The sequence below is a fragment of the Styela clava genome, chromosome 2, assembly GCF_964204865.1.
Source record: "Styela clava chromosome 2, kaStyClav1.hap1.2, whole genome shotgun sequence".
Taxonomy (NCBI): Eukaryota; Metazoa; Chordata; class Ascidiacea; order Stolidobranchia; family Styelidae; genus Styela; species Styela clava.
In genome coordinates this window covers 14129685-14155388 of record NC_135251.1, presented here as the reverse complement: position 1 = coordinate 14155388, position 25704 = coordinate 14129685, and the positions used below count along the sequence as shown (strand labels likewise).

Below are 25704 nucleotides of genomic sequence, written 5' to 3'. Positions count from 1 at the left end.
AAATCTCACGATTTCTAATATGATCGGAGTAGCGGCGCGCTTGCATAAATAACAATGTAACAAAAATAACAATAACAAAGATTTGTTTCCGAATCACCCGCGGGCCGCACAGAAGTATCTAGCGGGCCACACGCGGCCCGCGGGCCGTATGTTGTGCAGGCCTGGTCTAGCACTAGTTGAAAGACTTGCATGGGTCCCGTGAGAGATACCATAGTTCCACATAATAGGTCTCATTAGCTTCCCTGGAGACATTAAAGAATGCAATTTCTAACATGTTGGTCAACAAGCCATTATTGATCAATATTCCGATATATATAAACTAGCACATCGCTTCTCAGCCTGGGGGAATGGTAATGTAAAACCCTTGCAAAAAATAGCTTTGCATTCTGACAAATTTTATTCGACAGAGCATTAGTAAATAAATCGTGCATGCGATACGACAGTAAAATACAGATATAAAATCAAATTAGAATAACAAATTGGTCGATCCACTACAAAACAAAATCAACACATCACAGTGAATAAAAATAATACAGCAACACATAATGCGTGGAGACCGGTATATATATACGGAACATAAAACTCAACAAGAGTAAAAGGAGATGAACAGTAGCAAAAGAGGAGATATTCATTGTTAAAAAAATGGTTAGGGGAAATTGCTAATCAAACGTCATATTGATGCTATTCAGACGTCTATACGCAGCATTCTTTTATAATCGAATGGGCTAGCCAGAAAAACACCATATAAATTTCATTAGTAATATTAACAACTAGTCTTCGAGGCGCGTTCGGGCATTTTGTGGAGAGGCAATTTTTAAGCTGCATGCAAAGAAGACAGTCAGGATTTAACACCATCAAAAAATTAAAATAAAGGAAATATGGGAACATGATAATTAAGTACAACACAGCAACAAACATGAAACAGGACAATATTACTGCAAATGATAATCTCACAAACTCAATATCAATCGAAGTTCAAGTTCATAGAAAGTAGCCATCATGAGGAAGTAATGGTCAAGCAAAGGCAAAAACATAAGTTCTTTTATGAACAAGGTATGAAATACAAAAACAAATCATTTGTCATACACAAAGAATTCAGGTAAGAAAAAACAAACCTTATTTTTTGAACCCTACAGGAGAAAAAGTTAGCTGAAAGGAAGGTTCCTTATTCAACGACAGAGAACAACAGTAAATTTGATTACACAAAATCTTAAATAGTTCTAATTTCATTCTAAATACAATTTCTGAATATTGATATCAAGATTCCAGACTGGCTTGTATTTTAGTTACAATATGTTTAAAGCAACCTAAGGTCTATATTTATTATGCTAGAAGTTTTGGTGCTCCCGAAGTATGCGAACCCAGATGGCGGACATCGGAACATAACATGGGTAACAGGTTAGTGTTAGGCGATAATTTTTTTCCAATTTTCCTTATTTTAGTCCTATTATCAGTTCGAAGACTAGCCAACAGCCTCCCGTAGTATTTATACCTAAAATTATGGCCTAACCCCAACCTAGTACACATATTACATACTGATGACCGCCATCTTGGTTCGCATACTTCGGGAGCCCCGAAGTTTTAATAAGACCTATAACAGTACTATAAATTGATCACGCATTACCATACAATCAAAAACCATTTCCAAACATATCTCATAAAAGTTACACATTCAGGATTTGGGAGTTAAAATATAGGTATGTAAAAAGAATTATAAATCAATGCTACTATTTTGATGTAACAATGGAATACATCACGATCTATTTGAGACATAAAATAAAACGATCTACAGCAGATTTGAGCACTTATATCATAACAAAAAATGCTAAGCTTTGTTGTGGGACAGAAACCAAAAAAAAAAAAAGTGCTTGAAAGGCAATTTAGCTAAATAAGAATAAATCCTTTCAGTATTAGTAGTTCAGTACTATAAGGATTATCTTAGTCATATTCAAATAAGCAATGTAACAATAACCCAAATATACATTGATATACTAATTTCTTGAAATTACCTAACATAACCAAATGTATTAAATTGCTAGGAATACAAAAAAGCAAAATCGAAGCTAGTGTTTTTTACACAAAATATAACTAGTGGTTGGTTAGCACATTATACTTCTATAAGGCAATCTTTCCACTTCCTTAAACAGCAGTTGATCCAGTCTCATCAGAAATATCAAGGCGTTGTTTGTCAAGATTTTGTGATGACATAACAATATGATTAGAATTTTGTAATGTTGATGACGACTCTGAGAATAGGAAGGTGTGACATGAAAACGTTTTTGTTGTTGAAACTGTTCTCACTTTCTCTGTGATCACTAGGAAAATGAGCAGTTCTACTCTACAAACTATGTCAGCATTGTAAATTGAGATCTTGATGATTTAATAGGAAAATAATTTGGGAAGGACCAGAAAATGGAAGAATCAAATGGCACCTATATAATACGAAATATAGAACATCTATTTTTGTGTTTTACACCTCCGAGCCAAGCAGCAACAAATATATAGAAGGCTAATTTTATTGCACTCTGGGTGAGATGAGGCGCATAGGCTTCGAACCTATCATCTTTAACCAGGCAAACAAAAAGACTCTCCATATTAAGCTGTCTTGACTTTCCATTTTGTTCCCTATAAATCAAGCAAAGCTTTTTATTTCACGAGGCATTTACCAAGTGATTAAAATCTTGGGTTCAAATCCGATGCCTATCATTTTACACAGGATGTAATAACTTGGGTTGGCGATGCAGAACCTAAAAGTATCCAGTCTATTCAAAACTATACCAGTTGCTCCTTACTTATCAGTGGCTATTTGTGCAAAGACTCGCTTGGAAAAAAGGCATATAAATTCGTCATATGAAAAAAATTCACCTACTTTCGTCATTTGTTTCAGTAGATTTAGGTTCTTCCGTAACAGTTTGGGTTGATGGATTATCAGGACCATGGTTACATAGATTTTGTGCATCAATGGTGATAGAAATACTTTCTCCTTGGTTGTGAATATCATGATTTTCATCTTTTATTACCAGAGGATATGAAAGGAGGTGGTGTTGTCCATCAATAAAATTTGACCTGGTTTGGTTTCGATTTTGTTTAATCATGATTGTTTGAGGGTGAATAGAATCAAAATTCGCTTCAGTTTCCGAGTCAGAATTCTGTTTGCACCGAGCGGAATTTGTGAATAAGTGTTCCCCAGGCACAGAATTCAATAATGGGTCTCTAGTTTGGTAATCTTTACGTGAAGTCACTCCGTGTTTATTATCAAAATTTGTGATTAGGTCACAATTTTCAGATAATGGATTATGTGGTGTTTGGTTGATCAACACAAAAGAATCAGCTGAGGTTCCAGCAGTTATCACTAGAGATTGCGATAATCTATTATTCAAATCTGAAACTTGTTCTCGAGATTCTGATAAATTTTCACAAAGAGTCTCAGTGGATGCAGGAACCAACAATTCTTCATCTGAACTGGAAGAGTCTCGAGCATGACTCCTAGATGTATTAGGATGGGGATGTAATATCAAAGAAGTATCATCAACCGAGTCTGTCCTTGTATCACGGGGGTAAGATGGACCTGGAATATCAGGCTGGTAATATGCACTGGATGTGCTTTGTTCGTGTTCAGATATTTGCATATAAGAATCATGTGATGTTACAGCCTCCTCGTAACTTGGTAATATGATTCGACGACCATCTATGATTAGTTCATCCTGATAAAAAATAAATAGAAAAGTTGTGATATAGACATATTGTAACAAAAATCTTGCTGCTTTCAACATATAACAAACTTATTTTTCCTGAACTTGTTAAATTTTAAGGGAATGGATGCAGCAAAAAAGGTATACCAATAAAATGTGTTCTGATTGGGATTACAAGTTTTACCATTCATATTGAATATTCCATGGAATCGAAACAATAAATCATAATATGGATATTTGAAATGTGAGACTTGCTACCAATTTATTATATCGAACAAAGTAGGTCAATATCTTACTTCATCTTCTCTAAGTTCCCTCCATCTTCTTTTCATATCCTTTATTTTAGGTCGACAGAAAGCAATAAGAATTACAGCAGACAATATAACCAATACACCAGCAGCTGTACCTATCACCGGTTTCAACATATCATCTGGCAATGGACTTGGTTCAGGACGAGTCATGTTACCTGAAAAGTTGGTTAATTCGGTAATAATGCCATGTTTCAGCTTTACTCGTAGATGTGTCTATGATTAGATTAGTCAAATACAGAATCATATACTAAAAATTTCTTTAAAAAAAAATTATAATTTTATTAGAAAATATTACTGTACTATACAGTTTTGAATAATTTGGTATTTATGTATAATGAAATGAAAATCGATTCTGAATTCCATAATATTGAACAGTTTCCAAAGAAATCCGGACAAGAAATAAAATCAAGGGCGCGATAGCGAGGGGCATGAAAAAGAGTCATAAACATGTAGACTATTAGTAACAAATCTGAAACTTTATATCATATTTCACTATGTTACAGAATTGCATTTCCATTTTTATTCACCAATCTAACACTCTTCATTGCAACTTACTGTAACATGTGGGAGGTGAAGGTGATCCAAGTTGAGGAGAATCGATAGATACCCATTGTCCGTTAGTTCCACAAATCCATTGCGTAGCTTCACCTTTCACTTGAAACCCGGGATCACAAACAAACTCAACTAATCCATGAACAGGACAACAGTACTTTGGATCTGGAGTAGCATGAGTTTCTGTCACTGAGGGAAAGAGAGGGATTTATTGTTTCGTCAACCAAAAAAAAAAGTAGTCACAACAACAAAAATGGACAACATAGAAAATGTTATTGGGTGGACGCAATTTGCCATTGTGTGGTATAGATCGAAGGCCAAACTCCAAATGTTCACTAATTTATCCTGTTGCTTTTTTATACTATTCTAATGTGCGAGACTTTATAGCATATGGTAAATCAAAATCCATACTTAGATGAATGGAAAGGTTTTATCAAACTAGAAAAATCCCTTCTGAAATATTAGCTTACAACATTACAGTTGATTTGCGCCTAGTAGCAATGGCATGAACAATAATTCGTTGTTCATACAATAATGATTTGAGAAAAGTTACAAGAGACAGTACCGACTTGTTTCGCCAAAAAAGTCAAATTTCACACACAAAACTTACGCTGTGGATCAGAGCAGCATTTAAAAGTTCCATGGCTGACAGGTAGTGGTGTGGAGCAATATATATTATCATTATGAGATGTATGCGGCATCTGTTTTGTAGTTAAGTCTGTTAAATTACAAATAAGAACAAATTTGATTAATATAAGTTTTAACACAACATTATTAGGATAGGAAGGAATTTGATATTTGATATTTAGATGCTTAATGGTGGTCGGAGCCGTAACAGGCCAGTGTTTACATGAAACCTGAATGACACCCACAACATATTTTAGTCTGTTATCTAACATCTCACACTATAAGGTGATCCGGTTTCCATGAACAAATGATTACCACAAATTTAATTAATATCATATTATATATTTCTCATGTTCGATATAATATTTTTGTTTTTATCGATGAACGATGATCCAATTCTGTCTAACATGCCTTGCCCAGCATTGCGATTTCATTGCCATATCTCAAACTACAATTTCAGTAAAAATCTTCTTACAATTAGTTCGAGCCTTACAAAAATCTGCCAAAATGACAGACATATTATCTTAAGCCTTGGCCAGTGCATGAGCTATTCTCACCCAGTTTATAATAAACTTGTTCATTACACAAAACCAGAAAACCCCTGGTGTCATCTTCTCTATGGCCTTATTAGAAGTAAAAGTGAATTTGTTTAGTGTCCTCCATACATGGAAAACAACCTAATATATAGCATAATATGCTTTGATTACAATAATATTTATGCAATTAAAATTAGACTTCCTTAATTCCTTTCCGCTGTCATTAGACACTCTTTACTTCATGTTAATATCCTACCACAATTGCCAATGTATAATATTAAATCATTTTGAAGTCACAAAACAGAAATGAAAATGATTTGTATATATACATACAATGGTAACTCGATTAACCAATTCATACTCCCCTTACCATTCATTTTCTTCACTAAACATAACTTCCAAGCATTTCTTAAATATACAACTTATTATTAACTATATGATATGGGCACATTTTTCTACAGGGATGATACAGGCCATCCAAACAGTTGATCTAAAATAATTAGGGAAGTTGTAAAATACAATAACCTATCAAAGTAAAAAACAAAAGTTACACATATATCATAGGTTTATTTATTATACAAATTTTTTAGAATATTTCGATATTGGCTGATTCAGAATCAGTAATTAATTGAAATGGATTGAGATCAATCAAAGCAATTTCATAATTTACAATTTGTCCCGTAATTGGCCTCATTCATCAGGTCATGGTGGTTTCTATTTCGAAAGCAACTTAACATGACTGAATTCGAAACTGTTGCAATAACAAGATCACTTCCTGCAATATGATGAAATAATCATTGAATAATGAAACTGCAATGACAGTGATTGCATTTCAAGAATACCTTGCCTTTATTTATTTTCTTGAGTTTCTGAAAAAATCGGACTTAAACTTATTAAATGATCTCTAAACAATTTCCATTTGGTATAATATCTTGTCGACTCATTTATTTTTATTTTTCAAATTTTATTTCATAAATACTACATTACTGTAACCTAATACATTATTTCCATACATTATATACAAATGGGTCGTATCCTCGCTGTACTTTCTGACAGAGACATTCACAGCAGAATTTACAGTATAGGATTTTTATTAGTTCCAAATTTTTACTTTCTGATAGAGACCAACAACTAACTGTCCAGAGAGAGAATCTATGATCTAACCTTCATTGCCCACATACCGTAGTTAGAAAAACACATATGCCTTGATGCCAGGTGTTATAATATTTTATATATTGTTTCAATTCAATAGTATAGATGCAAATTACTGACTGCACACAAAACAAATATGTGTGACTTCCTACTAAGCTATCCTCTGATAATAATGTGCTTTATGTATTCAAATTGCGACTAGACTTTTTAACAATGAAATACCGGTAAGTTCTTGTTGAAATAGGAATACGATAATTTTACGCTGATTTTTTGCATCCCCTTATTCCAATATACCAGTTAATTTCAAGGTTACACACAATTCAAGTTTGGAAAAGCGGATCTAATGAATCTTGTCTGGCCATATATTATATATACATATAGTTTGTTGATATTATATTACTTGTAACTGATCTTTCCATGTCACTTCAATTTAATTAAATCATGCTTTATATTGATCTGTGGAAAATTTAACCAGTCAGCAGTCACATTGAAATAAAAATTAATTCAAACGTAGAATTCTGTTAATATCAAACAGTTCACACTATCAGGTTATAAGCATCCATGATTTTGTATGTGAAAATTTACACAAACCATCATTTTGCCACAGAATAGATCAATACCAGTACTTGCCAACAATTTTTATTGCCCAAATTTAAAAGTTATTTAATTATATTTTGCTACTATGAAATTATTGAATAATATTGATGTTCATACCAGTGTAACAGGCAACACAAGAAATCAAGGTAATTTATAGCTACATTATACAGTGACTAAAGGATTACATTGACGTCATTTGCATATACTCGCTAGAACATAAAAAAAGTCTTTCCTGATTACTAGTTTTAGTTACTACATTCACTGTTTCTAGGTGATACTCATTTTTATGCATCTCTAGCATGTGTTATACATATTATCAGTAAATCATTTCTGACTATAAATTATTTCAACATACAACACTGCCCCTAGGGCCAATTCTGTGGTTTCGATCCTGTAGGCAGAGAAGAATTCAACATAATAACATGAAAATATGCTTTCAAGCATCACACCATGACTAGAATATACACATCTGTGCTATTTGATAAAATCAATATCTTACTGAAGATTTACCTAATTTGTTACAAAAATAATTGGGGTAATACAGCCTGCAGACAGCACAGCAGTTATTAAAATAAAAAATAGTCAATATATGATAACAAACAATTTCTAAATTTACCCCGGGTGATAGAAACTCATGGATACAGCTACTTATATCGAATTACAGTACCTTGTGCTGTATCACAACAACATTATTTCAAATAACTTTTTTAGTTTGCTATTTCACCATCTACCCATTTTCCTTCTATATACTAAAATAAACACAAGTAAAACAGAAGAATCCATGCACAAAAATGTTTGATATTTTATGCTTTATCTCAATCAAATTTAGAGTGTAGTTTCCTCATTATTCACCTTGACTAACCATGCTAATTTAAAATGTATTGTAAACTACCCAACTGTTAGTGATAGAAATTGCTATAAAATTCATACAAAATTCGATATTTTCGAAATAATAAGTCCCAAATTAGGTCATTTATTGATCCATATATATTGTACACTTATCACTAAAGAAAGCAAATTTTAAACTCAAACTAAAACAAAGAAGACTGTTTATAATTCTCTATATTAAACAATAATGGTTTAAAATAAACAACAATCAGCACTCAGCAGTTCAGAACAAAACATAATAAAATGGTTCATTGCAGAATTTCAATGATACTCAGCAGAACCACTTGAGCGATACCAAACAACAACATGAATGATACTCAGAAGATGACAACAAATATGCGATGTATCATAATAAAAGCAAGCTCTTGTGATTTAACCTCGTCATAGGTTGACCAAGGCGCATTTATCATTTAACAAAATGTCATTTTATCTCATTGGTTTTTTATCATGTATAACTACTGATATATAATATTAATTTCAACCAACTAGAGACAACATTACTTGAGATAGAAATAAATGTACAATAAAATAATGCTAAAAACACTTCTACTATTCTGTGATATTGCAAAATAATATTTATTGGATAGTCCTAATCACTGCTATGAAAAATTAAAAAATATATTTCAAACAAGCTCAAATTCAATTTTTTTTTATATTTACCATATATCACATGTACAGGTACATTATTGTTGCAATTGAAAACTGTGACTTGTTTGGCAAATAAATCCTTTTCTATCATTACCCAGCAGACAGATGTGGTTATGATAAATATAAAAATTGATCATTTTTAAGACGCAAGGAAATCAAATATCTACCACTTAAAATTGAATTGCAGACAATACCTCAAAAATAACTCATCTGTACGTGTACCTATATGGCAAACCTGAAAACAAAATTTCTAAATGGTCATATTGGGAAGGTATGACAAACACCTCTACACAAAATCAATAAAATCCATTATACTTTGTAACCTTCAATCAATATCTGAACATAGAATTAAATATAGCATTCCTAGTCCTATGCAGAAGATCAACCAAGGGCATAGGATGATAATTACTAAGTGAATTTTATATTGATTTGTTTAAATATAAAGTGGAACATCGCATGAATGAATTATCTATGTTGTTTTTGAGTCCTGTGAAGGAATAAGGTGTTAAATTTAGTGATAAGATTTCCCAGGATTATATTTTGCCAATGCAAATATATACACTCATAAAACAAACATTCTTTGTCCAAGCCCCAGAGACAGATCCCATGGTGAAATACCAAAATAAAATAACCTGGCTAATGAAAACAATCCCATGGTGAAATACCTGAGTATTATAACCTGGCTAATCATTGATCCCTATAACCGCACCTGACCAACTTACTTTGTAACTAATACGCTTAATATCAGGTATGAGAAAAGTTTTGTAATCAGTTTCCAGTATATCTTTATTTTATTCGTTTTTTTTACCTCATTTACACCTTTATATGCATATATATGCATGAGGCACATCAAAGTTCTTCTACCTAATGTAATACAGGACTTTACCTTACAAATTACAGTTAACCATATCAAAATGGATAGATTTGAATGAAAAGTTCATTTAGAAATACCCTGACTAAGTCAATATGACTTTAAGAATTTACAACAGGTACAATAAATTTAAATTGTTGCTGATTTAACCTTCTACTGCAAAAAACATTCTATGGGCTACCCTACTTGTCACACTATCCATAACTATAATATTTTTGTGAAATGGTGAAAGCCAATACTATCCTATAAACATTCTAATTGCATCAAATTATCACAATTTAAGACCAATTTGAACGTTTCAATTACTGTGTAATTATTCACACATCTCTGCACTGAAGACTGAAGTAATGTCATACTAGTACAAAGTGTAACGTTAAGTTGGCTTGGTGAGTAATAGATAAGCAGTAGGTCGTGAAATCAAAACAAAGAAAAGAGAAATCGGCCGAGTAACCTCGAGCGGATAAGTACACTACTACTGTACACAAAGAACAGACATTTGTCGCACACAAAAATTCTGATAAAAGTCAGACAACACTTGAAGTGAATACAATTAATAAAAAGTTGGAAACATCGTTTCATCGGTAAACATTAACCAATAATACTAGTTATCTTTAGTTTATAAATGGCCAATCCATAATTATACATAGACTGTTGTTGGAATAAAGGTGAATATAACAGAGGCCCCATTTGGGCATTTCTACAAACATCTATCTCAAGACTGAAAAACAAATCTATAAAAGGGAGAATATAAACAGTGTTTACCCTGTCAAATATTAAAGAGATGAGTGAAACATTTCTTTTACTTCTGCTATCTTGGGTCGTTATTTAGAATAAATATTACATATTGGGTCTTCATTGCAGAAAATAAAAAGTAAAAAACTATATTGGAAAAAATATGTTGCAATATTGAATACAATATATTACAATGAGGCAGAAACGTTTATACAAGTCATGCCAGTATATGGAATGTCATTATCTATTCTATGAACTGTGAATAGTTAAGTTCATTCAAGCAGGACTAATTGAGTAGGTAATAAAGCCAAATGGTTCCCAATTATAGAAGAATTTATACAAAATAAGTTGAAATGAACATTAAAGCTGAAGGTATGGATTGTTGCATTTATCACTTTAGTATCACAAGTTTTAGGTGAAAGGTTTCGGTTTAGGTTTTCTAAACAATGCTTATCCATGCTTTCGATCGAACAAGGCTCTTTACAAGCAGCCACTGATATCTAATGATATGTAAGGAGCTAATATTTGCGAAAGAAACAAGAATCTTTCCGGTTCGGCATTGCCTACCCAATTTAATATTCAAAACAATAAGAAAGGTAATTATATCACAGGAAATTTTACTCATTGTTAAAAATATATTGTGAAAACTTGACTTAATCTGCTCATTTTTATTTTTGAAATTTATAATAATTATACTTGATGGTTTCGATATTAAAAACTCCAACATCTACAGACTATAATACAAGTCATATTCTGACACGCAAGTTCTTCATTCATATTCAAAATTAAAATAATTTTGTTTTCATTCAAAACAGTCAACCCAGATGTAAAACAAACAAGGAATTACCCATAGGAAGTGGGTTCTCCTGATAAACTAATCAACTTCTTCATTGAGGGAAATTCCAAAGTTGAGTCATAGAATAGAATAATTAAACAGGAAGACAAGTTTCATCTGAAACCGATAGCTGGCCTATATTGAAGAAAAGATATTGACTGGACTATATTGAAGAAAATAAATATTGTTCTTCATAGAAGATATCCTTGTTATGAGTATTGTCATATAAAGAATGTAATGTCCGAACTGCTGTACAATTAATATCCATTTACATCAAGCCAGAATTTGGTAATGAAACAGATGACCAGTAGTATGGACATTACATGACTCACACTTCAGACGCCGAGTACAGTAATTGCCCATTGTAGACGTTTGAATGCGTGCTCAACAAAATGATAATAATGTCAGCTCGTTAGAACAAATATTACGTCATCATTTATCGCCGGCACAATTATTGTGACCTCGGAACCCATTTTTCTGATCGAGCAATTCTCACGCGACGTCTCGCTGAGATCGGAGAGAATTTACTACCGTTTCATTTTCGCGATAAAAACAAGATGTTTCCGAATGTTTTTCACGTGATGTTAGTTTATGTATGTTTTGCACAATTATAACGTTGGGTCACAGCGAACTACATCAGCAATAAACGGCCTTTTCGCATTTATAGCCTCAATTCATCAGGAATTTTACGTTTCGTGTTTCAAACGAACTGGAATAAATCATCCGCGGAGAAAGCGATTGCTGTCGATGCCTGACATGAACTCGTAATCAGGCGAGAAGCCTCTGTTTAATCACAAGATATCCCTGAAATCTTACCTTCTTCTAACAAACAAATTACCGCCATCCTAAATGATCGGAAATTTTTTTTTGTACAACGCAATTCTATTTGTATTACAGTAAAACACTTCTTGGAGGTCTAAAATTAATCGTTGCTGGAAACTTCTGTTGTCGATCAATAAAATTTCATGACTAAGAATAGCACTCGGTTCCATTTCGTGGGAAGTATCAGACGAATCTGACGTGGAAAGGCGTTGATGTTTGCTTCAAGCTACGGAAATGATCTATTCAAGTCGACTATTCTTTCGGAAAAGGAAGTTTCTAAATTCGTTCATCATGAAGGTAACAAGCAAGATCCAAAATAAAAACGTTGATTGTGAGTTAAACAAAATCCAGTTAAAGACGAGAAATCGCGCCTATGCTACGATCTTCGCTTTCAAGCGCAGTTCTGATTTCCACGTTTTTATCACGGTAGATCTACAACTTTACCTCTTGTGTGATTTTATTACTAATATAGTCCAATAATGGTGCGATAATAACGCGATTTCAAAGACACCGTCGTCTGTAAATACACCGTCTGGTCGTCATCACAGGCGCGACTAACTGGTTTACTTAGAATAGGGCTGATGCCTCTTATACAGAGGTACGAAAAAAATCGTCTTACGGGGCCCACTCAACCATGATACGATTAATCAACGGGTTAATGGTATATGATATAACGACACGAGGCTAACCATTTCATTTGACCGTTCAAGACGGTTCGACAAGTAAAAGACCACTTACGCAATAAAAAAACGGTATATTGCTTATATTATATCCTGTGGGATCTAAACATCACACACAGAATGTCAACATACTGATTTATCTTACACCACTGACTTCTCAACGTCGCATCTGTCTAAAACGCAACACCCCTCTGAGTATAGTTCACATGGTCTATCTACCGAATGTTCGCCAGCTGCAAACCGTGACAACGGCAAACACAAAGTGAATATTGTCGAGACATCAGCGAAAATGAAATCGAGCTTTTTCAGTGAAGCGGTCGAAGAAATTCAATCTACACAGATGGCAGATGTTTCACTATCGATGGTGCTATGATCGCTCCTCTGATAAAATAATATAAAATCACAGAATAAACAAACCCAGTTAAGTATACATACAAGCGTCCGCGGAGAAGGATTATTTTCGTTAAATCGGTGAAATGATATAAATCTAAAAACATAGATGGTTCAAATATTATGAATTTTTTCGAAAATTAGAAATATCTACACATCGAAGTTTCAAGACCACCGTCGTTTTCTGTAAAATATTTCTTGTTATTCTCAAACCAGTTATTTGGATACACCAGACGTTTATAAATATGTATGAAATATTCAATAAGACAGCCCCGGGGAAGTAATGTCACCGACATCGGTAACGGCTTGCAGGCACAGGAGTTGCGACAAATACCATACGTCAGAAATTTCCCAAGCACGCTATGATTCACGGCAACAATAGACCGCCAATATTATTAAGACTGACGATTAAATAGATGAAAGCAGTCGTTCCCAAGCTGTGTAGATAATTTAATTTGGAATGCGTCGCAAAATATTAATCAATTTCGTTTAAAAATACTTCTTATCTGCCCGAGATCAGACATAAAAAGACCAGTCTGTTACAATTATGGATAGGACGATAATATTATATACGGTAATTCATATCAATAATAATACGTTAGATCAAACTTTCAGTCTCGTAATGATCACTCGTGTGCATAAAACAAGCCCACGTATTTCATTGAACAAATGTGAACATACTGTATTATAAAACTTTTTCTTGTCGTAACTCAATGTTAATGTAAAGTCCAATTTTCATTCCAAGCGCTGTGATTCTATAGAAGCGATATTATTCCAAGTATACGAGGCATGATTGGTTATAAACTAAATATTACTACGTACGAGATTCAAATTTTGGAACGTAAAAAAAAAACACAGATATTGCTTAGTGAAAGAAAATACTCCACGATGCGGTATGTCGGATATCGTAACCGCGATATGAGAATGAATTCTCTAATTTTACACAAATTCGCCTTATTATTTGAATATTAATCCCATTGCCAGATATAATGAATTCCTCATCCACTAATTCCGCTCTATACATTCTATAAATAGTATATATACTTAAGACACATATAAGCAATGTCATGAATATCGCACATTGCAGATCTAATTTAAAACGCTAATGTTACGTGGTTCACGGTAAAAAGTAAAATTAGCGCGAACAAACGTTTGTGGCATTTCCTTTGCAGTCGTTCCCACATCGGAACGGAAGTGGGAATCAGAAATCTGTTGCTGTTATCCATCTTCCCTTAATTCGCCCATGTTTCCTGTTTGAGCTTTTGATTAAACAAATATAACGTAGAGAACGATGGGAGAATTCCAGCGATCAGTCGAAAAATATTTGATCAACAATAATCCGAACTCAATCAAATTATCAAAGGATAATTGAATATTTCCATTTTTTTTTCTTCAGAATAGAGGAATTACTTTAATAACCATAGTTTATGCTACCGTTGTCAATAATTGAATATTAATTACACTTTGTTACCGAAAAAAACACAAAATATGTTTTGGTGGGAGTAGTATTTTATTTACGTATTAATGTTATATACTTTTTATTATTTAACATCGGAATACGTTACTCCGTAACCTATGAGATACCGTGGTTGAAAATAAATAAAATTCAAAAAGTTAATTTAATTTTACCGCCATCTGAGCAATTCAACCACAAATTTCGATGCTCCAGAAGTATGTGTACCAATATGGAGGTAACTAATTTTATTCGGCTACTTTACATCAAGTTGTGTAAAATAATTGAAATCGGGAATGCGATTTAATTAAAAACTCCCATCTTTCATCACGCATCGAATGAATAATAAAAATTTGGAACAATAGTGTCTTTGAAAAGTCGCCAAACCATTATCGACTTATTTAATAACTAAACCATTAAATACGAATCACTTTCCTTTGATCGATAGTGAGAGACTACTATTTTTGACATCTGGTGAATAAGTAGACTAAATGTAGCAGAAATGGTTCCCGTACATTATTTGAACCCACGACAATTGCACTTGCATACTATTGTACCTATGAAATTTTTTTTGTTTTGCGGATATTTGAACCCATACTAACCCTAACCCATGGGTTTTAGCACCCGCATATAGATTGAACCCGCGGATATACACATGGGTTCAAATGTACGGTCACCAGCAGAAATATACCCGTAGCTCGTTGAATTAGTCAGACGAGGAGACGACTATAAAATATTTTTCCCCAATTTCGCATGCAAGTGTTACTATTGCATAATATGATGGATCACAGTATTATCTGTACTAAATGAAGATATTAGTGCAATTGGAACAAAGAAAAAAAACAGCTTCATTAAACATTCGAAAACTTTTTGCCTCCAGCTATTAATCCAAACACTTAATCAGATTTTCTGACATACCATGTCGTATTACCTATGCACCGTTAACTCGCTACCTAACACATAGAATATTGAAATGCTTAATGTAGGCTAAACTACTTGCCGCTTCGTGACGATCCCCGGCAATGTTTTGAAAATATCGTCACTGAATTGGAAATTTCAAGGACTATTGATTGTGAAAGAACGTTGGGTTTTGTATCTTCTTAAAAGCTATCAATGACGACATCGAAAGTCAGTTCAACCACATCAAAATGTTATATCTTATAATTCATATTGGGATGACAGTAACACTGGAACACATATTGACATTTGACAATAACAGGCAATATGGAATATATAAGTGGAATATTGTTAGGCCTTCTGCGAATTTTATTCTCAAGTGTAACCATCACTCGTCCAGTTTCCTTATCTGGTTGGTCGTTAATTAATTGGTTATAATTTAATAAACTCTCTGATTTTAACGGCCAACCTTTGACAAAAATCGGTTCCTTCATACGCTTGAGTATCAAAAAAGTTGAAGCGAACGGAGAGAAAACTTAGCATCGACTTACGCATAAGTTATGATTGCCATTCCGAATCTTGCCTTCGGGCAATGGAAATATCATCATGAGAAAGAGAAGTTTCAAAGTCAAACAACACTTCAGATATGTCCGTGCCTGTATTTGGTTGATTTATGGCGGATTATGTCATATTAACTCATATCATAATACGTTATGTTCTGTTTAGTATTGTGGTTTTTAGCAATTTAGAATATTGCTTCTTTGTCCTTCAAAGTCACGCCATCAATCAGGTGAAAATGCATCTGAAAGCTATTCAGTGATAAACTGAATATTTCAATGGTAAATTGAAATCAGTGATCTGTTTACGTGTACCCACAGCACGGGATATATTTGAAGCATAGATGGTTTCAGAAACTGTATATATTTTACACATTAATATAACGGTAGATATTATTAATTATAATCCAATAACTAAACGTCATATGACGTCACTGCCCTGACTCTACAGTTACGGTATATAATTTCCGTATGAACAGAAATAAGTAGTTGGCAATGACCTTCATCAAAATAGGAATCTTAGAATATGAACAGAAAGTACAAGTGCCCGTGACAACGCCTAATACACAACGAAAAGAAACTTCAATGTCATGTTGAGGACAATCCTTAGAGATGTTTATAATTTCGATTCAATTTAATTGCTTGTGAATTGTGATACCCGATGACGCTTCCCAACGATGGCGTGAGGCGCGTTTCGGAAATAAATTATATACCGATGCGTGAATCCAAAGTCAATTGACACGACCCGAATAATAAGCGTTACAAAAACAATGAATCGTATTATATTCGAAGTCGAAATTTCAAAGTGCGGGTCAAGTCGGTGGTAATTTCCTGGAGCGGAATCGTGGTTGAATCGATGGTGATATTATCAAATGTGAATCCTGCGCAGTCAGTGCCCGTCACCAGCAAAGGGTCGCGGATAATCACTTCGATGTTAACCTGAACAATCGAGGATATGATTTCCGTATTTATGTTGTGGATAGGACCGACCATCTGTCTGATCTCGAGTACTTTGAATAGCACTAATTGGAGCAGGCCATTAAAATGACGATTGGTGACCTAATATATTCATACATATTCTCAAATTTTTCCCTAAAGCAATTTTAAAACTGTTGGCCATCATCAGCAAAGATAATTATGGAGAAACTAGTATCGAAACTCTTGGCCTCATTGGCATAAATTAACATGCTGTGTACAAGGTAACATGGAAGGATACGAATACCACATAATACAGTTGCCGGTGACGACATTTTCCTCATCTTATTAATTTTATGGGCTTCCCACGAATGTCTATTATTTAACTATCAATCTATTAGGCCTAAGAGTCCTACACTTCGTTGTTGTGCTCCATGGCCAACTATAAGCACATCACTTAAAACATTCATAACAACATTCAAACCTAATAAACAGTCTTATGGTGAATACAAACACTAAACACAGCACGACTCAAAAGCATTTAGTTAATGTATCATAAGAAGAAATCAGTGTTCTAAGGTTAGGTAAAAAGCATTGAAAAGCCAGATTAGTTTCCACAGGCGTTAAACACAGCATTTAGCAATACATAAAAAAATATACAGATAGGGTGGAGACATATGGTTTCATACTGATCATACAAAGAATATATAAACAATTTGGAAAATATGAGCTCAACGGTGTAAGCGAAGTCTTTCTATCACATATTCATAAGACCCCCTTGATAATATTTCATCTTTTTAATAAGTCCTATACAATCAAAAACATTTATTACCTCTAAGTTGTATTCTCTTATCATTTATTGCAATATGCTGGGGATAGTTATCAGCACTACATTAGATAAAACCAAAGCAAAAAATCTTAAGGACATAAACAAATAAACAATGAAAATTCATAAGGTAGTAGAATATGCAATGTTCCTCAAGTCAACATTTCTTATTCTACTCAAGACAGCTATGGTTATTGGATGAAATCCTATAGCCTACTGTATATGTTTCCTATTTCGCTATTTGTGAGATACAAATCAGTTTAATTAAAAAGACATAATTTTATTACTCAATGCAAAGTAAACTAAATCGACTTCTAAAATTCATGGTCCTGTATTAATGAATTGGATTGTAACTCTGTAATATGTTATTTATATTCCTTTTTTTAAGTTATAGCCCATATTTTCGAAATGTCGTTATGCAGTATTGCAATAAATGACTAAAGCTAAAGAGAACCTTGTCTTGTATGAGCACTAAGTACTTCATTATAATTCCCGACACCAAAATAGAAACAAGGGTCACGTTTCATCATGGAGATGCGAAAAATTCCAAAATTTTCCCTTGAAAATCTCATTATGATTTTGTATAAACCAATAGCCACATTGATACATCTGTACCTTTTTTCAGTATCAATTATCTTTTATTCATGAAAACACAAAAATCTGATATCCTGACCTATTTTTCTACATTTACCATATGTTACAGACTTACAGGTATTCTTTGCATCTGTTGTAGCAAAGAACATGTCCAAAGGGAATTCCAGACAAAAATGACTAATTCCAAACATTCAAAGCTAGCAATAGAGTTCAACTATTCAACCATTCTATACTCAAAATAGAAAAAGGAATTTTCTATCTCAAAAACAGATGCAACATCTGGAATCCTTTTTTTCTAGACTATTCCAGAATTGCTAAATTCAGATAAAATAATAAACAATGTCTGGCTAGGTCTACTTATTTGGTTGGGTTTGAGAAACAACCTAAAAAGTAATATCAGTGAGTAATGGAGTAAAGGAGAATAGCATAGCTTAAATTCAATTTTAATCTTATATTTTAAAATCAGTAATGCTTCAAGAAAATGAAAATTCACAAAAAGCTAAAAGAAAATTGAATACAACTAATAACTCTACTCTGCTAAATTGTTAAAGTACTTAACTATATACTCTACAAGTAACCAGAAATTGAAATTGAAATAACGGGCATTTAAAGTAAAAACCAGAATATGAATAATAAATGATTCCGCAACATTTACAAAAACACAAGTGCAACTGCGAAATTGTAACGAAATCTTATTTATAAATTATTGAACAAGGTATTGTTAAAAGATGTTGTCTGTGACTGAATAATGTTTTTTCTATTCTAGTTTAGCTATTGGTATTTTAAAAAATATCCTCAACGACAACCGAATTCTGAGATAATTGATTCACTTTGAGCATACTGTCATTATTCATTTATGATTTGCTTTGTTTTATTAAAAAAACACAACTCACATATTTTTATTCATCGTCAAATGTAATAAAAATTTTAGCATATCTTATGCCCCATGAAAATTGTTCATTTCAGAACGGAATTTTTATATAAAATAATGTAAAATCATTCTATTTTTTTGATTATAATTCTGAAATACATCGTTTTCCTCTTTGTACATATCGGTAGCATCTAATTTTACATTATAAATTTGCATTGGTACTGATAAACCTTAGGAAACGAGAGAGCAATGCTTGAATATACTGACACTACTGACACTGACACCTGTGACCAATATGGCCACCACTGTTATACAAAGCGTTAAAATAATTGTACCCAATGTCAAAACCTGAGCAGAGACCAGCCTAATTTGAGAATAAAAATAAGACCCCTTAAAATAACAGCAACAACAACAACCTCAATAAGAACAACTATTTAGGCGAACAATACACGAGTATACTTATTGTCTGAAAGACTGAAACTATATAAATTATTGACAATACAATACAATTGGGCATAGGCAGCATTTATATACCATCCAGGTCAGATCCTTATTTTTCTCCAGGGTCTTACCTTCAGGACAAGGTGTTCCACTCCAAGTGTGATCTGGCTGACATGTTCTGGTAAGGTCATTGCCATCACAAATATATGTTAATGTGTTGTGAACCTCATAATGACTTTGTTTAGGAATGTAATTTCCAACTGCAGGTGGATCACATCCTTCACGAACTGAAATTAAGATATGTTAATTAATAATAATAAAAAATAATACTAAAATATAGTAACACAAACGTCAAAAGTCATGTCAAAAAAGAAAAAAAAGTCATATATAACAATAAAAGAATTGTAGCAAACAATGGTGTAAAAAAATGTGCCTGCAGGTTAAAACCAGAAAATTATCGGGATCTGTAGGACAAAAAAATATAAGCAATATTTTTCTAGGAACTTCTTCAGTCTAGGTATTGAAAATGTGAAGAAGATTGAACCATTTTATTGTGATTAGCAATTTTTTCACAACAACAATAACCCAAACATAAGAACAGTGGCATTTAGCAAAACGATCCATAAGACCACTACTTTGTGTCCAATAATTTATTAATGTTAATGATTGAAAATGGTTGTTCATACATGTACAGTAAATAATTCTGTAACTAATTGTGTTTGAATCCTAATAAATGTTACCGGGAAGAATAAAATGGGACTGAACTTACCACACTGTGGGTCTGATCCACTCCATTCACCATTTGTACAAACTCGATCTTGTACTGTTACAGACCCATCTACTTCTAAAACATACCCTTGGTCACAAGAATAGAATATTGTAGTCCCAGGTGGCCATGAGTTTGTACTGAAATAAAAGAAAATAATAAAAAATGCTTCAGGTTTTTTATTTAATTTTTTTTTCATGCAAAGCAGGGTCACGCACTCACTCAGAAATAAAAGAGATATTAATATTTATAAAGTGTTGACATGGTTGGATTATATGGAATATAATTATCTGGTTCTGGTTACTCAGTTAACTAGCAGCGTCTTATCTGATTATTTGTAAACCTTTTATCAGCTTTTGAACTCCGATTGCATCTACGAAAGAAAGAAAAAATTTCACACTCTTTCCAAAGCAAAGGATTTGGACAAGCAACAAAAGATAGAGGAACAGCTCCCATTATCTTCAATTTTACTATAGCGTGCATTGAAAGGATACTAATGTTGTAAACAATTATTGATAATTGTCAAAACTGCTTATCAAACCAACTACTTTTACAAAAATTACATTTATACATTTATATGAAAAGTTATCAGGCATAAAATAAGTGTCTGACCTGTCTATGCCAAATGTATATCTATTTAAAAGTTGAATTTTTTAAAGCAATATTCAAAATTAAAGACCAGTGATCAGTGATCATACATCAACACCAAAATGAGAAACTCAAAATATCCAGTTTTATTATTTATACAAAAGCACGACTACTAAATATGGGCTATTCCAAGTGACACTACAGGACAATTCCAGAAATTTTGCATTTTGTTGGATGCAATATATTTTCACATTTTCAGCTACATGTTTTGTTTCATTGTCCAATCAGTTGCTTTATTGAATATGTAAAAAATTGCACAAAAGTTACACCCAAGACTTACTTAGTAGATAAAAAAATATAGTAAAATATAGCGTGACACTACAGGACGGCAAATCCACCATGTACTAACAGTACGTTGTGTTGTGCTGTAAATTTTTGCGATGATACAGTAGGAGCCCATAATATTTTCTGGTGCAGTAGCTGAACTACCCCCTCTATGTGTTGCTCAAGTTACTTAATGTAACACTGTAAATCCATGCCAATAATGTGCATATTGTATGTGACACTACAGGACGTGACACTACAGGACATTTTTCCACTTCGGAATAGCAGCCTCTATCATCTCTCAAAATTCTGGTAATAAATCGTTAAATGGGTGAAGAAATGTCCTACAGCACTGCAAACATTTTAACTTTATTAACTTAAATCCAGTGTGTCAATTCCATATGAAATAACTGTACCACACAATCAAACACTTTGTGTCAGGAATCATCACAAAATATGTCAATTATACCAAAATTTCTACATTTCAGGCAATTTTTTATAAACCATCAAAAACCTGGGTGAAATTTTAAATTGTTCGATGAAATGAATGCAGTCCAATAAAATTCCAATGTCTTTTGATATCAAAAATAAAAAAAATTACTTTCACTACACATTTTGAAAAATTGATGGAATTCAACTTTTGCTTGGAATGGCCCATATACATTCAGATAGTACAAGTGATAAATAGTGCCACCACTCGATAACCAGTTTTGGTTTTCGGTGTCTCCTTCCACGCTAAAACGCAATTTTTATATCTCCTTTAATTTGTGTATGTATAGTTCGTATTTTTAGCATGGTGAAAAAATTAGATTACTGATATCTGAACCAACCCTATTTTGAGCTATCAAAATAATTCATACCTTGAAAATATTTCTTCGGCAAAATTTGGATTCAACAAATAAGAATAGAATCTGAAAGACCCATGTTCAATATCCGGAGGATTTGTACAGTTTTTACCTGAAAAAATAAAAAATGACCTTAAAAAGTAAGTATTAGCCTACCCAAATTTCCAAACATCAGGTGTGGTGACTGGTGACTGGTGAGAACCCTAAAGAAAGCTGGACCTAACTTAGCATGATTGTCATCATAAGCATAAAATCATGTGATGAATTACATTTAGAATGTACCATTTGCAATATTTATGAAAGAGAAATATTAAGAGATTAACATACTTGTACAGATTTATGATATCAGGTGAGCTATATTGTTGACGAGTTTTATTGCACAGGCCTCACATTTTAGAAATTTTATGAGAGCATGTGATCGATTTTATTAACTGCACAATTCAAAATGAGTTGTTAATCCATTGAATTTAAGAAAAAAAAGTATTCTTCAAGACAAAAATAGAAAAGAGTGAATATATTTACAATAGAAATGCTCGAAACAGATTGAATATATATTCAAATTTGTATATGCTTGACAATATCAATTTTTTATTTCAACCAGAATTTAGCTCTATTTTTATTTGAAAAAAGTAAATCTGTAAAATTGCTGTTTGACTTTTAAATCAATTCATGCTTAATTGGTATCTGAGCAAAAATCAATCAAAAAACCCTCATTAAAAACACAATCTTTATGAATATTCATGCATACACATAGCCTACTGCAATAATATAGTGTCCATAAAGTCGTAAATCATTTTTAAATTGCAAAGGGGATTTATCGATATATATTGTTTTGGCCATCAGATGTATTTAATGGAGTAAAAATACTTAAACAATTACTGATTATACAAACCTGGTTAGGATCTATTGAGAACTGACATAACAAAATTGAAATTGTAAAGGGACTTCATGGACACCCTGTATATATTATATGTAACAGATTTAAAAATACTGCTTCAGCATACACTGAAACCAACAACAACCAATATTTTTGACCTGGTTACAACCAACCAATATAAATACTGCAGAGAACTCACCAACACAAACAGGCAAGGTAGTCCATTCACCGCTGCTCAAACAAACCGAGTTATTTTCTTTCAAAGTAGTATAACCCATTTCACATGAGAAATATGGATACAAATGGTCTCCTTCATGAAATACATCTTTGTAAATAAATGCATGTTCCATCTTCGGCGTTGGACATTTTGTCACTGCAGAAAAAAATTAGGGATAAATTAATATTTGAAAAAATGATTAATAGAAGAAGTATCGGCTAACCTAAGCACGGACAAAGATTTTTCTACAAGAGCCAAAATCCAGAAAATGCTTTCTGTAAAGGCCGCATTGAGAAAAGTACTTCATTTTATAAAAAATAACATATCACATAAATATCTTCATTCAAAAATTTATATGTAAAAATGGAAAATATCCCAAAATATAATTTTTTAAATACGGGAATTATATTTATAAAACAATATTAACTGATATAAATTCACTTGAGAAAAAGAATTTGAGACCATCAATTTACAAATTAGATATTTTAATATATTATCACAACTTTCTCTGAGAGTGGAAGCCGCATAAAATGTTTTGGCCACATAGGGCCCACAGGCCGTAGTTTGCCAAACTCTGGGTTAACTAATGATAACGCAAGTATCATTGCTTCTCTAATGTTTTATATTTTTTACATCAATTATACCAATGATAATATTTAGTTTTAAGTCTTTAACTCTTTTTCTTATGAAACATATTAAAAAACTTTTACTCAAATTAGTTAATTTCAGATTTCAATCATAAGTATTTTAAAAATGACTGTTGGCATGTCACAATTCACAATGACTTTGAATAATTCATTAAAACATGGATTGAATTAATTTTTTTTGACTATTCATATCGAAACATTAAGTCCAATTTATAGTATCAAAATCTGGATGCTAATTTGTTATTATTTGAGACCAACAATTGTCAAATCTAGTTGAAGTATTGATTCTTAAAATAAGGTGCTTTAGTCAAACTAACTTTCAACACAACTTGGCGGGTTTTCAGGCATCCAAAACCTTTGACCATTCTGTCCTTTCATACAAGTTTGTGTAGGAACATCAGGTGTTAATGTGAAATATTCATCACATTTATATCTAATCATTGATCCAGAAAAGAAAGCAAGTCCTTGTTGTGCAGGAGGACTCCTGGTTCCATATTCCGGAGTGTATCCATGGTCGGTACAATAATCTTAATAAAAATGATATCAAATTTATTGACATCAGTGTCAGTGGAAAAGTCACAACATTAATTTTTCCCCAGGAATCGGTTTATTCACATATGTTCAATAATCAAATCATTTACAAACCGTACTCCAAGGCGAATGGATGTGTCATAACTGTTAGAATAAACCGAATGAAAATATTATGTACCATAGTATAAAGGAGTATGAAAAGTTAACTTTAAAACGTGCTCATCATCATAGTTTCAAATTTTACATACAAAAACCTCCATATTCCAAACATAAAGCTTCCTAAATTATTAAGAATAGCATAATCTCTTTCCACGAATCAGATATTGTTAGATTGATATTGTGAAATTGTACTCATAGTCTTACTTTTTCAGACAAAACAAGATATAAATGCAAGTTATTAAAGATATAAATGCAAGTTGACAAGGTATTATACAAAAATCCGAAAATTATAGGAATGGTAGGATTTAGTCTCATTTTGACTATCTCCGGCTTCCAGTTGGTGCATTTGTATAAATTCCCCAATAACATCCCCCCAATGGCCATTATTACGGTATATAAAATTGAAGGCTTGGATAATTCATAATCAGAATATAAAGTTATGTTACCTGAACTTAAGAATGCTTGATGAATGAATATGCTGAGCAAGAAGAAACAGTTCCAAAAACTGCTTAGGTTCATGATGACTGCATTACCTAATTACTAAAGGCTAATCTGAATGCATAAAAAACAAAAATGATTTATAACGATTCTGGTATTTTGGCTTGTTGATACATAATCCACAAAATGTGAACATCAATTACTGCATTTTGAATAGCGAGTTGTAGCAAATGAAACTATACAGACTATGAAGAAATAATATCAATGATTGCATTAAACAACATAGTGCTGAGCACAATTGTGCAACTAAGTAACAAAAAAATTAAGGACATCTTACTTTTATTAAGTATAATAATCCCACAATACACATAACAAAAAGAAGATAATGACCGATTGTGTGAAACATTATTCCACCAGATAGAAAA

The 25704-nt window shown here is 32.6% G+C and overlaps 1 protein-coding gene across 1 annotated transcript; it reads right to left on the bottom strand.

Annotated features, from left to right (window-relative positions):
• Positions 1-374: 374 nt before the first annotated feature.
• Positions 375-25402, bottom strand: LOC120336173 (uncharacterized). The gene is made up of 11 exons (XM_039403786.2): positions 25288-25402; positions 24469-24678; positions 23487-23660; positions 22426-22522; positions 20657-20793; positions 20019-20174; positions 5166-5273; positions 4559-4744; positions 3989-4158; positions 2870-3704; positions 375-2246 (listed from the first exon to the last, which is right to left on the bottom strand). Exons 1-11 carry the CDS (start codon positions 25358-25360, stop codon positions 2140-2142), a joined length of 2253 nt encoding a protein of 750 aa, XP_039259720.2. The 5' UTR covers positions 25361-25402; the 3' UTR covers positions 375-2139.
• Between the last annotated feature and the right edge of the window lie 302 nt (positions 25403-25704).

What these genes read in the sequence shown, in the direction of transcription:
- LOC120336173 (XM_039403786.2), bottom strand. Translation starts at nt 25,360, where the DNA reads ATGAACCTAAGCAGTTTTTGGAACTGTTTCTTCTTGCTCAGCATATTC. An exon ending in CCCGCCAAGTTGTGTTGAAA is followed by an intron (nt 23,661 to 24,468) that starts GTTAGTTTGACT and finishes TTTTTTCTGCAG; the next exon opens with TGACAAAATGTCCAACGCCG. An exon ending in TTCACCTCCCACATGTTACA is followed by an intron (nt 4,159 to 4,558) that starts GTAAGTTGCAAT and finishes CCAACTTTTCAG; the next exon opens with GTAACATGACTCGTCCTGAA.